Source organism: Theobroma cacao, chromosome 9 (assembly GCF_000208745.1).
Source record: "Theobroma cacao cultivar B97-61/B2 chromosome 9, Criollo_cocoa_genome_V2, whole genome shotgun sequence".
In the NCBI taxonomy this organism is placed as follows: Eukaryota; Viridiplantae; Streptophyta; class Magnoliopsida; order Malvales; family Malvaceae; genus Theobroma; species Theobroma cacao.
The window spans coordinates 6,858,092-6,875,512 of NC_030858.1; the positions used below are offsets into that span (position 1 = coordinate 6,858,092).

General features: G+C 33.1%; 1 protein-coding gene across 1 annotated transcript; it reads right to left on the reverse strand.

The window, feature by feature from the left end:
• LOC18588762 (ethylene-responsive transcription factor WIN1) lies at positions 7,527 to 8,826 on the reverse strand. The gene is made up of 2 exons (XM_018126673.1): positions 8,459 to 8,826; positions 7,527 to 8,287 (listed from the first exon to the last, which is right to left on the reverse strand). The coding sequence occupies exons 1-2, from the start codon at positions 8,536 to 8,538 to the stop codon at positions 7,765 to 7,767; spliced, it is 603 nt and encodes a 200-aa protein (XP_017982162.1). The 5' UTR covers positions 8,539 to 8,826; the 3' UTR covers positions 7,527 to 7,764.

The window sequence follows — 17,421 nt, forward strand, 5'->3', positions numbered from 1 at the left end:
TCAATAAATAAAAAAGAATTAAAATTTACATTGAAATGCTTTATTTTGGGAATTTTAATTAATTTTACATTAATGGGAAAAGTAATAAACTCTATGTTAACTGTGATATTTTTTGCACATTGGACAAACTTTACATGTTAATGAAAATTAGGGATGACAATGGGTATCTTTTAATAGGGTGTAAGGTATGGGTACTCTATATTCAGGTTTGGAATGAGTTCTGATAGCAAGTTTAATGAAAATTTTGGATAATATGCACTGTATTAGTTTCAGTTATTTGTGCAAATGTAACTCTATATTAAAGATATTATTATTATTATAAAAATAGATTAAAAAAGCAATGTAACTTTATGTTCCACATATAATTATTATTTAATATTAATATAAAAAGACAAATTGTCAAGGAAGAAATGAGGTGTACGTTGAGTTTTCAAATAAGGACTTTTCCCTACCTATCAAACATGTTATTTGGATTAAAAACATATAATCGTGAGATTAATTTATAGAATGGAGAAAGTGATTGCTAGATTTCTAAAGATTATCTTATACAAGGACACATATAAGTAATTTGTTGCAAGTTCAAGTTTGATAAGTTTGTCCTCACACATGACATGCGTAATTAAGTAAAAAATTAATAATTTTTTTAAAGGAGAATTTGAATTTTTAGATATTGATCTTTCATCAGAATGACATTATGGCATACGAGTTGTTGCATATTAACTTCTGTTTATCTGTCAATGGGAATATCCTCTAGGTAAGGAAAACGGCATACCTATATATATATATATCTCATAATGGAAGATCTTATCCCAAAAAGAAATTATTTATAGAACTACCAAACATGTGAACTTGTTTTTGGTAAGACAGAGACGAAGAAATTGAGGAAATAACAAAAATGCAGCATATTCCGTTTTGGGTTCCTTTCTGCTTACAACCAAGAGCTTTTTCCCTGTTCAAGAACTCGCCATCCATCCTTTTCACAATCTTAATTCGTCTTAACCACAAAGTTATAACATATTAATCGCCAATTAATTTCTATGATCTCTTTCACGCACGAATACGCTGCTTTGGCTGATGGATTCCTCAATCAAATTCAAAACTTATATAACTTAGGACAATGAAATCAGTTTTTGTTTTGTTAGATATGATATGGGGCTAATGCTTTCGCAATGTCGGTGCAATGCTAAGCATATACCTTAAAAGAATGTTAAATTGACAAATCCGTGGTGTTTCAAGAATTTGTTTCCATTCTCTGCTTTGGTGGCATGCGAATCTGGGTCACCTGATGACAAATCATTTATAGTTAAAGCAATATCAAACTCGAGAAAAGAAGAAGCATATGCTTTAGCCTTTACCTACAGATAATATTATTTGATCAGTAGATGTGGATGGTTTTGATTGTTTGGACTTTTGGAAGAGGAGAAATTATGTCTTTGATTTTTGCTTGGACAAGCGTGAATATGCATATGCCTTGTCCAAATGCAAAAACCTAGAAAATACATCTTTCATTGGGAGGGAGGGATTACAATATTGGTGTTTTACCTATAATATATGAACAAAGAACTCCCTCATTTTCTAAAACAATACTCCCATCTCTTTTAAGAAGAAACAATTTTGAGTTTAAATTCTTCAAAAGAAAAGTTCTTGTTAGGATTATTGCTCAAGTTGTTTACATGCATAGAAGGGTTACAGATGATCTTGTTTGGTTGGTCACTGGGCAGGGGCTTGGGCCAATCAATTAAGTTGAGAGAGTGAGGCATGCATCATTGGGTTAGATATCAACAGACACAAACAAGGCTCTTGCGATCATATATCGGGGGGTTCAATACTAAGCTAAAGTCCATTGGAATAAATAAAGAGAAATAGGCAGGATCGGAGTCCATGCGCTAGCCTAGCCCATTGTTTGTCAATTAAAGAAGGGCATATTCAACTTGCTAACGTTGCTCTCAATTACCCTTGAAATAAACAAAAGGTTTATATAAACAATATAGGCATCCTACATTTTCTTAAACAAAATTTAGGACGAGCAAAGCTTCGGATTTTGATGCAAATGACATGTATTAATTTTACCATTTGTTAAAATTCCTCACTCTGGCATAACCTTTTTAGATACTTGAGTTATTATATTTCCAATTATGTTGCCAAATACATTTGTTGTATATTAAAGATATCAATTTTAAAATTATAAGATTTTAGTTATTAAGTTATATTCTATAAATTTAGTTGAGTATAAATAAAATATATAAATATCTAAGGAGAGTATGTTTTATCATTAAACTAAAAAATATACGTATTATTTTTCTATTACACATTTTCAGGAAATACCTCGTCAAAATATCAAAATAATCAATTAAACGTACAAAATAAATAAATAAAAACTGAACATGCACAATTTTTTTTTTAAAAAAAATAGCACAAATAGGTCTCATAAAGAGAGTGGAGAAAATTGCTGAAAAAAAAAATTGAAAAACTCGACACGTGTGCTGGACGCTCTGCACGTGTGCGTGGGATTGACCCACGTGCATTGTTCATCTTCATTTTTCCCAGCTCGTGAACAGTTTGATCCGCCGTTAGAGCCCCGATTTAAGCTCTGAAATGCTTTTGGCCTATATTAACAGCATATAATCAATCCCAAACGATTTTGGCCATTTTACTTTATGTTAATTCAAATCAAAACACATAAATTGAGTAGATTTCAAGCCTAATTTAAAGGCAAACACGTGAGTTATGAACCTTAGAATTGCAACACCTAATTTGATGAAGTTGTTGGGTTTAAACTAGTTTTTTTTTTTTGTCTCAATAACAACCTTTAGTCATCAAGAAATATAACTTTAAGGTAATTTTACAAAAATTACATAAATTCATAATGTTCCTAATTTCAAATTCTTAAAACCTATGACTCTTAGAAAACCCAAGTTTTTAAACACTTTCAACCAATTGCACCTACATAATTTAACCAAGCTACTATATTATTGGTAGTATATCATCAATTAAGCATGTTTAAAATTCAAATTGCACTATACATAAAGGTTTACGAATTTCAATGATATAATTACACAAATTCGAAAATCACACAAAACCTTCCACGTAGTTACGATTAATTCATGTAATCAGCATATATTAGTAGTTAATTAGTATAATAGTGATTTACTCCCTCTCCAAAGCCATCTATTCGTGTTTTGCATATAAAATTAGAGATTGAAGTTAGAGTTTTTAAGGTTTTTAGTCCAAATTAGGGTAACCTTGATATCTATTGATAATATTGTGTATAATAAATTATACTTAATTTAAAATCCACCATAGTAGACATTTAGAACACATAAAATGTACTTAATTTTTGATACATGACTTTGGTACGGAAAAAAACAAGCACCAAAATAATTGTCGGTACTCACTACATTAGAATCTTATCTTTTTTTACAACTCTTTAATGAGTGAGAAATTAAGCGTGCAAAGCAAGAAATAAGACTTAACCTTTTTCTGATATAGTGAATTAATCTCATCCATTATAAGATTTAAGGTTTTCTTACTCAAGGTTATTCCATTAAATGACATAATAGGGCTTAACCAACTCTATTAGATTGCATTTTGAATTATAATATTATCTCATTATCTAGACTTAATTATTTTGAATTTAATTTTTATAAAATATAAAAATTAAATAATATAAGTTTATACTTTAATTATTTGGAAAATCTAAAAGCAAATAGCTATAAATGATATTAAGTGAAGAATATATAAATTAAGTAGCCAATAGTAATTGTACTGAATTTTACGACATATTATCTTTTCCTTTCCTTTTCGTTATTTACTTTTGCTTTTTGTCACGTATACATGGGCACACTCAAAGACTCTGTTATAGCAAATATGAGAAGTTTGTTTCTTCTAAAGACTCTGTTATAGCAAGTTGTTAAAAATGGTACGAAAATGTTGTCATACTAATAATAATAATAATTATTATTATTATATTGAATTTTAATTTTGAAACCTAGAGAGTGTAAGAAGCATTCTTGGTAAGTGTCGCTTTTGTTTAGATTGGACATGTATTAGTATAAAGGGATCAGTTGTTATGAGAGATCGGGGACCCTTTCTTTGCTGCCTTAGCACATAATTGGAGTGTCAAATCAAGGTACAAGAGTTGGGTGTTAGGCCTGGGACCATTTGCAAAAGCTCTTACACCGACAGCTTACTACATATCCAACAAAGAAAGACAACATTCAAGACCAACCAACCACCTTGTCTGGACCTCAAATTTTCACGTTTATTACAAACTGGTTTTCTCGCAAATCAAACCATTTTTGGCTTCATTTTCTTCTTCTTCATGCTATCAGCGAACCTAGATTGCTTTACTGATACATTGGGATTGACGACATCAATTAAGAGATACTTTTTTCTTTCTTTCTGAGTTTCATTTTCTTTTTTTTTTTATTTAAATCTAATAATCTTTTGAGAATATATATATATATATATGTATCATTTTTTTCTAGGTCCTGGTACGTAGGAGCTACCTATATACCAAAATTTTCTGTGTTAAAATACCTAAATCTAATTTCAAGTGGATATTGATATGTAATGATGAATAATGGTTGCAATGCAATTGTCAAGGAAGCATTCCTGATGTGATATAGCATTAATGAACTTGATGTGAAGCTTTTCTTCACAGAAAATATGGATGCAAGTATATTAATCCTACATAACTAAGGTTTCTACTCACAACACTAAATAATAATAATAAAAAATAAATAATATGAGATGTAAGATTATTATGAAATGCAAAAAAAAAAAAAAAAAAAACCAATCCTTTCATGTAATCCACAAGATAGTAGAATTTTATATGCACACACAAAAAAAAAAGGGATGGGTTCATGAATGCAATAATCATATGTTTCATTTTCGTATATACCTGCACATGAAAATTCTTATTTCGGCCCTTTGGGTCAAAATGTCATGACCTGAAACAGCATATACTATTTTTTTAAAAAAATTCTGAAATTGTATATACTTGATTTGCTTTCTTATAATGTATTTCAGTTTATAGTTGATGTGCCAATACTCCTAACTTTTAATTAGAGGCATTGGTAATGAAGTTTAGATGTCGTAATTTTGATATTACCTATCAAACCCATTGCTTTCTTTTAATCACATTCATTAGTCCGTCGGAAAACCCTCTGTTACATTAATTGATGTTAATCAAACCTTGGACCTAGACATGATTAGACATCAACTTTAATGAACAAAGTACAATGCTAGGAACCTGGAATTATGGCTTAATTTGGCTGGTTTGTGGTTAAATATCAATCACATCTTTTCCTTTGAAAATTGTGTTAAGGGAAAATGATATATATCAGGAAAAATATAGATTTGTTTCCATATAATCCTTCATTATCTAATCTGAATTCATTATCATGAAGAAAATATAGATATAGTCTTATTAATGCTATTTCTTTTAGTTTAATTAAGGTTTTTTTTTTAATTGAGAGAATGAGACTTTGACTTTTATTTTTTTAAGTAAAAAATCATGTACTAACCAATAAATGAAATGATTGGATCTTTTTTTAATTTTAATTAAATTGTACGTTTATTCAGTCTATTTTTGATCTTTCAATTTTATTGATAATAGAGGTTTACACCTGAGGCTAAGGTAGTTATCAACTTAATTATTGCCTTCCTTAAGCTTATAAATTGATGTGTGATCTAGAAAGGGAAGAAAAAGACTATCATCAACTTAAAAAAAAAAAGTTGAAGGAATCAGTTTTATTGAGATCATATCCTCAACATTAGACTTATCAGTTGGTATAATATTTCTCTACTCAAAAAATTTGATTGGAATCTTTTCATCACAATATAAAAAGGAAAAATCAAATTCGGATGTTAGGACACAAGGCCTTTTCTTTAAGGACAAATAATCAAATATTTTCTTCATTGAGAGGATTAAATACTCATTCATATCTCAAATGAAACGATTGAGTGATTCTATCAAGTTCTATGGGTTAGAAACAAAATAGTTTTGCTCCTGCTTACTTATTGTCAACTTTTTTGGTGTGACCCCTTTCCTTTCCTATTGCTACAACTCTTGGAAAGGCATATTATCATGTATCTTGTTTCTTTATTCCTTTCGTCTAACACAATACTCGAGAATACTAAAGAAAAGATTTTCCAATCTTGTTCTCTTTCATGTCTACTTTCTGCTTACTCAATTGCAATGTTGCCTCAACTTTCACTAGAGCCACCTTCTTTACAACATCCATACATGTTTCTAGATCCTTATTAGTCTCTTGCATTAGTCAAAATAATAATAATGACTTGCCTCTTAGCTTGGCTCAGGTCATATACGTCATCAAAGTTATGTAAGTAATAATAAGATTATTCAAGTTTTTTTTTTGTTTTGAGAAGCAGGTAATGTGTGGTTATATTCCATGAAAAAGAAGGGATGAATTATCCCATAACAACCAAGTCAAAAAACCGCAGCAACACCAAAAAACGACCTGCGGTGGAAGAACCATACGGGTAGACCTACAGACGACATATATCTTACCCTGAAGATAAACAAAAGAGACCTTACAAAGAGCCTATACATCATTCCTATACAGGTGAGAAACCTGTACAAGAAAATACCCCAGCAGCACTCAGGAGGCAACGGCCTTCAACGACTTCAAAAAGGACCTTGGCATGTCAGCAGCCTCAACAAGGCCTCAAGATTTAAGGTTTTCTTAATAGTAAAAAAAAAAAGAATTATTCTCTGTTAATGTGTAGCAAAAATCCGAACAAGTAATTAATTTCTGTAAGAATATATATATATATATAAAATCAACCAGCTTGGAGCAATATACAGCTCCCTAGAAAGAAAAAGGCGAGAAAGGAAAGATCAGCCGATTAGCCATCCGGTGAAGCATGCATGTCTTGATCTCCTCTAGTCACGAGGAACTGAAGGAAAAGGGTAATGGGGGACTAACCTAACAAGAGGAAATATCCCCTCCCATAAAGCCCCCAACAATTTGCCAGGTTGTGCCTCATGGGGAGCCCTAGTGGCAAATTATTTAATCTACCCTTTTAACTTTAATCCCACGGTGGAAGCAATGAATGTATAGAAACAGCACATATAGGTTGTCGGGAGTTGGATGCAGACCTCTGAAATGAAGTACTTTTATCATCTAAAAACTAACAAGACGTCTATACATGGATATATAGTATATATTTCATGGTGAGAACTGAGAATTACATACCCATTTTGGCATTTTCCATAATTCCATCTTCCTCAGTCAGATGTAATTAATGATCAATCTAGCTAGCTAGCCATGGAATAATTCCATATGCATGCCGTAAAATGGACTTGAGAGATTAACAAGGAAGAAGAAGAAAAAAATAATTCCATACTGTTTGGATCAGTCGTTGCTTCAAAAAAAAGAAGAAAAAAAAATGCAACACCAAAATTAACTGATAGTATATATAAAATGATAAACTACAAAAATAATCCATATTTATGAGAAATTATAATCACTTGATTCTTTCTCACGAAACAACAATAATTGCTTGTAATTATTCTAGACACCTTCTATAGCTGTAACTATAATTATGATACGTCATAGAATTCAAATGCTTAATATAAAGTATCCTTCCCCTTTCTGCACATATATACACATATACACAGATAATATATGTGTATGTATATGTATATATATATATTCACCAATGAATGGACATGATATATATAATCCTATACAACACACATGACTTTTCAAATCACACAGCACAAGAAATTAAAGATTACAGGAACAAGTTACCCTCCCCTTCTTGCACACCAATGGAAGAACAGTTCCTATGAAGCAGCTCCTCTATCATTTGCAGTGCAAGTCTCTCCTCTTCATCCATCTCCCCTCTCAGTTCAGGCCCTGCTAACCCTGGGGACTTGGAAGGCAATGTATTGGCAGACATTTCAGCATTTCCTTTTTCAAGTTGGACAGTCATGACCCAATTGGCATCTGAGCTCTCTCCTGCCCGCTTTTGCCACACTCCTATATGAGAATTCTCAGTGTCAAGCCTCAGACAAGTCATAGAAGGAGAAGGTGCCTTGCTACATTTTCTAAGCTTGGCATGGAGGAGTTCAGATAACTCATTTGGAGGAGATGAATGGGAATTTTCAGTGCCTGCTTTTGGGTCCCCACTTGGTGTTTGTGAGATGGGGAAGTTCGTTTTCGCATTCCTGCCACTCATTAAGATGGCTGCTTGATCATAAGCTCGAGCTGCCTCTTCAGCTGTTTCAAATGTACCTAGCCACACCCTCCTCTTTCTGCAACAAAAATACATCAAAGTTAAAGAGAATAAAAAAGATTCAATACGAGAATTTTGAACATTTAATTGTATGTTTTTGCCACTGCTGTTTCTTCTTTCCAATAATCTTCCCCAACCAAAAAGGAAAAAAAAAAACAAAACTCAGAAAAGCTTGTAGGTTTTGACTTACAGTAATGGGTGGCGAATTTCAGATACCCAGGAGCCCCAGTGTCGCTGCCTGACACCTCTAAACTTCTTTGATTGCACCATAATTAGGAAACAGATGGGGGTTTTTTTTTTCCTTTCTCTTTTCGCCTAACTCAAACAGATGGAGAGTTGAAATTGGAATAGGTACGGACAAAGGGTCAGAGAAGATGCATCATATATGGAGACGGATGAAGTACATAAGAGCTCAGAGAATTAGATATATGGGGGAGATGGATAATCAGTGGAAGGTTTAACTGAAAAGATGCATTGTCGGCGAACAAAAAGTCATGTACTAAGAAACTTTCATTTAACATCGTCACCTACGCCTTCATTAAAATTATATTAACCTACCAAATAAATGACAGGGGCTTACCTTGCAGAATACTCTGTCATCAGCTGCTTCTCATGCAATATAATTCCATGTGACTGAAAATAATGTAAAAGTGACAGTGATGGGACAAATTCTTCATCAATTATACTCAACCTATGACTCCTTGTTTAAGACCATCCGTAATACTGCAGAATCAAGTGTAAAGACAGGTTATTATCGAAGAAAATTAATGGTTTGGACAATGATAAATGGTATATGGTTTTAGCTAATTAATCTTGTTTGGTTCTTTTTGGAGAAGTTTATGAACTTCACATGGAGGAACTATTCATGTGGGCCCAGGGATTAAAAGGAAGTTCCAAGGAACCAATGAGCTGATTGGAAGATGTTGCTAGACTACCAGATAAGGCTGGGGGATTTGGCTTATTGATCGTCAGCATCAACTGCTAGGAAGAATGCCGACTGATCAGCTTTGTTCCACTAAGGACTCTGAGTTTCGCAGCTCAGATCAAAAGTGCAACCTCTTTGCAAATATGATGACCTAAGTTATATCTCTTTTAAGAGAAACTGACTACTCACCAGGCAAGAGAAAAATAATATAATAATCCTTGCACACGAGTGTAGGAACGATGGGGTACAACATCAGATCTTATGACTCTCACCAAATTCTATAGTAGTCTCCCACATCTGCTTTGAATTGGCAACTCTTTATATAGATTTTTTGAACTCACTGTTCTGTCCATTAATTTTATCAATTAATCAGTTGAATCAATCGGCATGGTTTTTGTTCAGTCAAGGAACTTTTTTAATTTCCCCTACAAGCCTTGCTTAATGCTATAATTCAGAGTTTTTTTTTTTTCATATAAGTAAAGACTATAACCTATAAAAACTAAATTTGCGGTTCAAGGAGCTATGGATAACATAGAGAGACTTAACTGGAAGCACTTGGATCTGCAACCAGTTAATTAACTCTCACAAACAAATCACATGCTTGATGATTTTGGACAGCTTTTAAACTTTTTCCTTAGAAAGAGCCGATGGCACTTATATATATGGGAAGGCTAGAGTGTCCTACCATGATGAAGTCTAATGTGTTGAGCTTTCATATATGACTCAAAGTCTTACAACCAATGCATGCCAGTACATAAGGTTATTGCTGTTGTCGTGGCTGAATCAGAATCACTCAATTACACCCAAATTAAAGCACATAGAAAGAGGTTAGCAATTAATCTTTGATTTTGCCTGATCTGCCTTCTGAGATCAGTAATGTTCTAACACGACTTCATATCCCGACACAAGTTCATTTGATCTGCATATTCTACAAGTTGCTTATAGATTAGTTTAAACTACCTAATTAAGCCAGGTCTAACAGATAAGTTTCTCAACACCCCCCTCCCTCCAAAATAAAAAATAAAAAAATAAAGAGAGAAGAATAAATGCTCATTTCTGTGTCGTGATGCAGACTCCTGACATTTCAGACTTTTACATACAATCCAGCGGAAAATCTGTTCGATCAAAATTAATGAAACGCTAATGTTTAACCGAAATGAGAAGGTATGGCAGAGGAAGTATGTACTGAATACAGATTTGATCTTTCCTTGCAGTTAGAGAAACGCCCTGCCTCTACCTCACTCACCATCAGCTCATAATTCCCGTGACCAGTCCAACAAAGCTCACCCAAGAAGTTGAGAAGATAACAATGTACTACCTTGATTTGCTTGGCTAACAACGAAACAGGAATTGATGCGCCTAATTACCATATTGATGATGAGGAAACAATTGGACCCCATTACAGCTGGATGGTGAAATGTCAAAGAATAGAGCAGGGCCATCAACCTCAGCTTCCATACGCCAAGGTACTGAAAGATCCCTTCCAAATAAATTGTAACTAGCACATCGCATGTGCAACCTCTAGTCCTTTTTCTTTTTTCTTTTTTCCTGGTTGGCGCCTTGTGGTTTACCAACCATTTCTGTCATCGAGTCATCGCTCTAGCTAGCATTTCCCATTGTATGGCTGGTGAGTGGTGAGACTCATGTGATCTAAATTTAGTTACTTGGTATAAACTACATAATAATTACCCAGGACTTGGAATTCAGTTAAATTTTATGGTGTACCAGTATTACATTCATGGGATTTTGTAACCTTCCTGGGTAGGAAAGTGAGAAGAGAAGTAAAAGCCCTTGTTCCATAAAGAAGTCATTTAATAATGGACAATATTATTGTCTTCAAGAATTTCCAAGAGTGCTAGAAACAGGAGGTACAGTTAAGGCCACAGCCAATAATGACTTTCACTGCATCTCCATTTAAAGGTAGCCAACATGTCTCTCTTCGGATGGGAAATCCCCACCATTACTGAAGAGATCTCTTTCTCTTGCCATTTTCGTGACCCCTTCTCTTGCAACTTTCGGATCTACAAAGGTTGAATGTTAAAATACGAAGTCATTCTGCTGTTTCTGTATGATCTGTCACACGATTGAAATTAGCTCTAAATTGCATGGTTGCATCTCCTATGGCTGCGTTGCACCCTGGGCTAGTGGGGATGCGTAGGTGGTGAACCACTAGGCACGTGGCTCGGCTCTGATCTAGAGTTACAGCTTCACTCTCCATTCATCATCATCTAACTGGTTAAGACAAACCATGTAGGCTGTAGCCATGCTTTTTTCTTTTGAAAAGCGATTTTTTTAGCCCCACCACCGGTATGCCATTACAAGTTTGTAGCCATGCTTAAGCAAAGAAAATAATATGTAGCCATCTTGGCCTGTGTATTTACTAGGTTTGTGAATTTAGCATACGCCACGAATCCGAAAGCAAAATCCACATGCATGACATGGATGTGTAGCCATTGAATGAATTTCGTTCGCAAATGGGATCCCCATTCTTTGATCGGTCAAAATACAAACTAGTGGCTGAACAATGTGGTCCAAATGACCCAGGAATAGTTTTCAGCATTATTATAGCACCAATCTCCAAGTGTGAATCGTCCTTTTCTCCTTCTCCCCTTTCTCTTTCTTAAAGAGTTAAGTCCCCTGCAAAGGGAATCAACCGCAACCAGGTCCTCAGAAAAATGCCTCCTGCTTTTTCTTTTGGGCTTTGGCTTATCATAATGTCATGTCCCTCATTTGGTTCAGTATACTTTCGGAAAAAAACTTGTAGAAAGATTGAACTACTGTTACAATGTTTTATAAGCCATGTAAATATAAAAAGACTTGAATAAATTATGTAAAAGGAAAATGTTGAGTTTTAGGTTGATTAGAATTTTAGATCTCATTTGATTAGGATTCTTGTTTGTGTATAATATTAAGTAGTTATATAGTTTTAAATTTTTTATTCCACATCGAGTTCTAATCACATTTTACTTTGGACTTTTTTATTATAAAAGTGGATATCTAAGCTTTAGAATATTGGTGTATTTTTAAAATTAAAGGTTATGTCACATAATGAAAAGTTATCTTAACTCAAAGGTTATGTCACATAAAGTGACATAATGTGACTATTGGATTGTAAGAAGGTTAATTTTCATATGAATGGTTATGTCTCTTGGTCAAATGACTTCCAAAAGTTATGAGATAAATTGAAAAAACATGATAGCTTAAAAGTTTAAATATGAAAAGTTATTGTTTTAAATTATAACTCAAAAATTATGTTTTATGGAATGACTAGTTATCCTTTCATAAAATGATTATTGAAACAATACTTTTATCCAAAAGTTGTGTACAGCAAAATATAAAAATGTCTTTTAGACAAAATTGTACCTTAATGAAAGGATTGTGTCCTTGAAGAAGAGACACTTGCAAGCCTATATAAGGGGCTTGTTGCCAACCATTTTGATACATCAAATTAAAAACAAAATAAGAGCAGAAAAATCAAAAGTAAGAAAAGTGTTGTGTTCTATTAACATAAACACTTAAGTTCCCATCAATACAAAAGCATCCAAATTCCTTATAAACTACTTGCTGTAAAAAGTAAGCTCTAAGGCTGAATAACTTTGCAAACCTTTAGGTGTATCTAGCGGTCTACTCTCATAAAGTGCAAGACGAAGTTAGATGTTGGTTTCTATATCTCTAAGGCTATTCGCATTATTCCCTTTTGCATACCGAGTGGTAGAAGTGAAATAAGTCTTCAAGATAGCGTCTATTGAAAAGTCTGCTTGGAAATCAATTTGCCAGTTCCTTGAATTCCATCTAAGCCTTATTTGCACAAACAATTTTAAGACTTAATTTTTTGTGGTGTTGGAATTTAATGGCTTTCTTAAAAGTAATACACCAACATTGTCAAGCTAAATCGCCTTGAAGGAGGAAACTTTATTCATTGGCAAAAGATTGATTGATTTGATGGTGAAAAAGAATGTGACAAAATGGTTCCTTATCAGATTATAAGATAAATTTTCTTTCCTTACTTGATATGGATGATATTGTATTTAATATGCATCGAAAACGTATATTAGTTGGAAAGAAGGATTTTGTTATATTCATATATGATCTTGATATGAATAAGGTTATTGTTGTATCTTCTATAATTGACATACTTCTCCCATCATGGAAAGACACTAAGAAAACTCTAAAGTGTAAGAAAGAAAAGATGTCGCTCGAGGACCTTGGTAATCATATTCAAATAAAAGAAGAAAGTTGCAACCAAGATGAAGTTACAAATAAAATGAGAAAGATAAATATCCCAACATAAACCATCTTGAGTTGATGAAGATCCATGTGATGGAAGACACAAGGCATGGGCATGTGACATTCCTATTATACATTAAGGTATAATGATGTCACTATATAAATATTATTAAAGTCCTTGTGATAAGTGGACATGTGGCATTCCTATTATACATTAAGATATAATGATGCTAATATGTAAATACCATCAAAGTCACTGTGATAAGTGGACATATGGTCTTCCTATTATACATTAAGGTATAATGATGCCAATATATAAATATCATCAAGATCCATGTCATAGGTGGGCATATGACATTCCTATTATACATGAAGGTATAATGGTACCAATATGTAAATTTAAGGTCTTGATATATGGTGCATTCTCATTTCATCATCGAAGGCATAATAGCGTAATATAAATATTTAATATCGTTGATATGGCATTCCTATTATGCAATAAAAGTACAATGATGCTTGTGTGAACATATACTTTGATGTGTTAATTTGACATTTCGATTGAATATAAAGGTACAATGATGTCAATTGAGAAAAAATGGAATGTGTGTAAGCTGATAAAGTCCTTGTATGGATTAGAATAAACACTTAAACAATGGCATCAAAGTTTGATAAGATTGCGCTAATTAATGGCTACAAGATCTAGCAATCTGATAAATGTGTTTGTAGTAAGTTCTAAGTGTCATCATTTGTGTATATGTGGATGACATGTTAATCTTTGGTAGCAATTTTGGAACTAATGGAAGACACAAAAAGGTTCTTGTCAAATAATTTTGACATGAAAGGTATAGGTGTGGCGGATGTTATTTTTGGTATAAGAATAATGAAAAACAATAATGGCATAATATTGTCTCAATCTCATTACATTAAAAAGATTGTAATGAAGTATGGTAAGTCAGATTGTATGCCAATGACTACGCTTTATGATTCTAATATAAAGCTAATACCTAACAAAGACAAGCCAATAGTACAAAATAAATATGCAAAGGTAATTAGATACCTAATGTATGCCATGGTTTGTACAAGACCAGATATTGCTTTTGTGATTGGGATGCTAAGTCGGTTTATAAGCAATCCAAGTAAAAAGTATTGGTATGCTGTTCATAGAGTGCTAAGATACTTAAAGAGTACAAAGAATTATGAAATTTGTTATTCAAGTTTTCCTTTAGTTTTAGAAGGGTATACAAATGCTAGTTGGAACTCAAATAGAACGGATCATACTTCTACGACTGGTTGAAATTTTACAATTAATGGGGTACTATCTCTTGAGGTTGTAAGAAACAATCTTGTCAAGTGAACTCCACTATGCAAAACCTAAATTTATAGCTTTAGCATCTGCCACCCAAGAAGTAGAATAGTTGAGAGATTTACTCTATGAAATTTCATTGTGGCCTAAACCAATGGTACCAATTTTGATACATTGCGACAATGAAGTAACTGTATCAAAGGCATATAATCAAGCATATAATGCAAAGAGTCGATATATTGGACTTCGATATAGCATTGTAAGACAAAAAATTAGTGATAGTATAGTCACTATAAGTTATGTGAGGTTTTGTGAACATTTAGCGAATCCGTTTACTAGAAGTATGAAAAAGGACTTGGTAATAAAGACCTTAAAAGGGATGGGTTTCAAGCCTATCAACTAAATCTCCAATGGTGGGAGCTCACCTCGATACTTGTGGCTGACCTGTAAGTCTTGGGTACTGACCATTCTACCACATAGATGATTGTAAGTACTAATTTATATTTTTCATCCCAAGGTGTATAGTGCTTGGTTCTATTAATATGTAAGGTAAGGTTGAACAAAAGTTCTTAATAGACCCATAACATCTATATGTTGAAGTACTATAATTTCGGAGTATTTCGATGGGAGTTACCTATATGAGTGGAAGTATGGCCGCTTTTAGGAGCTAAAGGCTTGACTCTAACAGCACTCATAAATGGATGCAAAACACAAGGCCATAAAATGTGTTGGCAAAACTAGATACAAAGTGAGCAAAAAAGCTTGGGTGTGTTTAGTGGCTCGACTAGTCAAATGAAGAATTGATGGTTCAATGCTTGGTCAACCACTTAATTCAGACTAGAACCAATCACACTCATTAAGTGATGGTTCAAATCTACGAATACTTTCATTTATGCACAAGGTTCCCAAAATTGTTGGTATTTGAAAATTTTGAAAATGGTGGGAGATTGTTGGTGTATTTTCAAAATTAAAGATTAAGTCACATAATGAAAAGTTATTTTAGCTCAAAGGTTATGTAACATAAAGTGATATAGTGTGACTATTGGCTTATAGGTAGGTTTTCATGTGAATGGTTATATCTCTTGGTAAAATGACATCTAAAAGTTATGAGACAAATTGAAAAAACACTATAACTCAAAAGTTTAAATATGAAAAGTTATTGTTTCAAATTATAACTCAAAGATTATGTTTTATGGAATGAATAATTATTCTTTTATAAGATAATTATTGAAACAATACCTTTATCCAAAAATTATGTCTGGTAAGATGTAAAGATGTCTTTTAGAGAAAATGATGCCTTAATAAAAAGATTGTGTCCTTGAAAAATAAATACTTGCAAACCTATATAAAGGGCTTGTTGCCAACCATTTTGATAAATCAAATCAAAAATAAAACAAGAGCAAAAATATCAAGGGTAAGAAAAGTGTTGTGTTCTATTAACATAAACACTTAAGTTTCCATCAACTATAAAAGCATCCAAATTTCTTATAATCTACTTGCTGTAAAAAGTAGGTTCTAAGGCCGAATAAATTTGTTAACCCTCGGGTGTATCTAGCGGTTTACTCTTGTAAAGTACAAGACGAAGTTAGACGTTGGCTTCATTGTATCCCTAAGGCTATTCACATTATTCTCCTTTGCATGCCAAGTGATAGGAACGAAATAAGTCTTAAAGATAACGTCTATTGAAAGACTTACCTTAAAGTCAATTTTGTCGGTTTCTTAAATTCCATCTAAACCCCAAGTGGATCTTTAGGCTTTAGAATTGCAAGTAGTGATTTGAAAACTCTAGAGAACGGGCACCTTGTAACTCTATCTTTTGCTCTAAGTGGAGTTAGAGTGATTTGGGTGAGTGTTCTTGCTAGGTTATTGAGAAAGAGTGTGCAAAGGATATTGGGTTGGTTTGGGGAACCATACATGTCAATTTATTGTACGTTAATTTCTCAATAATAGAAAAACAGTTTCACTCCATGAACGTAGGTAAGATGCCAAACCACGTAAATTTTTGTATTTTTTTATTTACTTGATTTATTTGGGTTTTATCTTTATTGTTTCTTAAGTAATTTTCATAGCAAAAAAGAACCACAAAAAAAAAAAAAACCAAAAGAAAGAAAACAGTGGATAAGATAAATGCAAGTCTCTGCCTCAAAATTTTTGAAGCTAAAATTGCTACTTGCAATATTAACAGCAGCTGTGACGGAACTACTAGAGAAACCATGCTAGCATATTTTTAGAACCTAAAATTAATACTCAGAAGCTGACAACTTTATATAGGAATGGAAGCCATGCGCTGAGCAAAAAAAAAGTATAGCTATGCGGTGGAAGTGCAAAAGAGAGGAGAAATATCCTGTATGATACGGCAAATCTATACTGTGATGTATCCATTTCTTCAGCCTAATAAGCTATGGAGCATGACAGTATGTAAAAGCAAATGAGTTCATACAAGACAGAAATATGTTGGGGCAGTACACCCCAAAAGCATATTCCTACACCCCGTGAAATGTAACATGACTGACGATGATATGGTGCTATTACAAAAACATAAGCTTGAGGCACAAAAGGACCATGAATTGAGAGTTGAAGAAAACAATTAAAACCTCAAGAAAGTACCTCTATCATAACAAGGACCTTGGATACAATTCATGTCATTATTATAGTTTTACATCCGAGAGCAACCTGCATAATTTTTCAGAGTAGAATT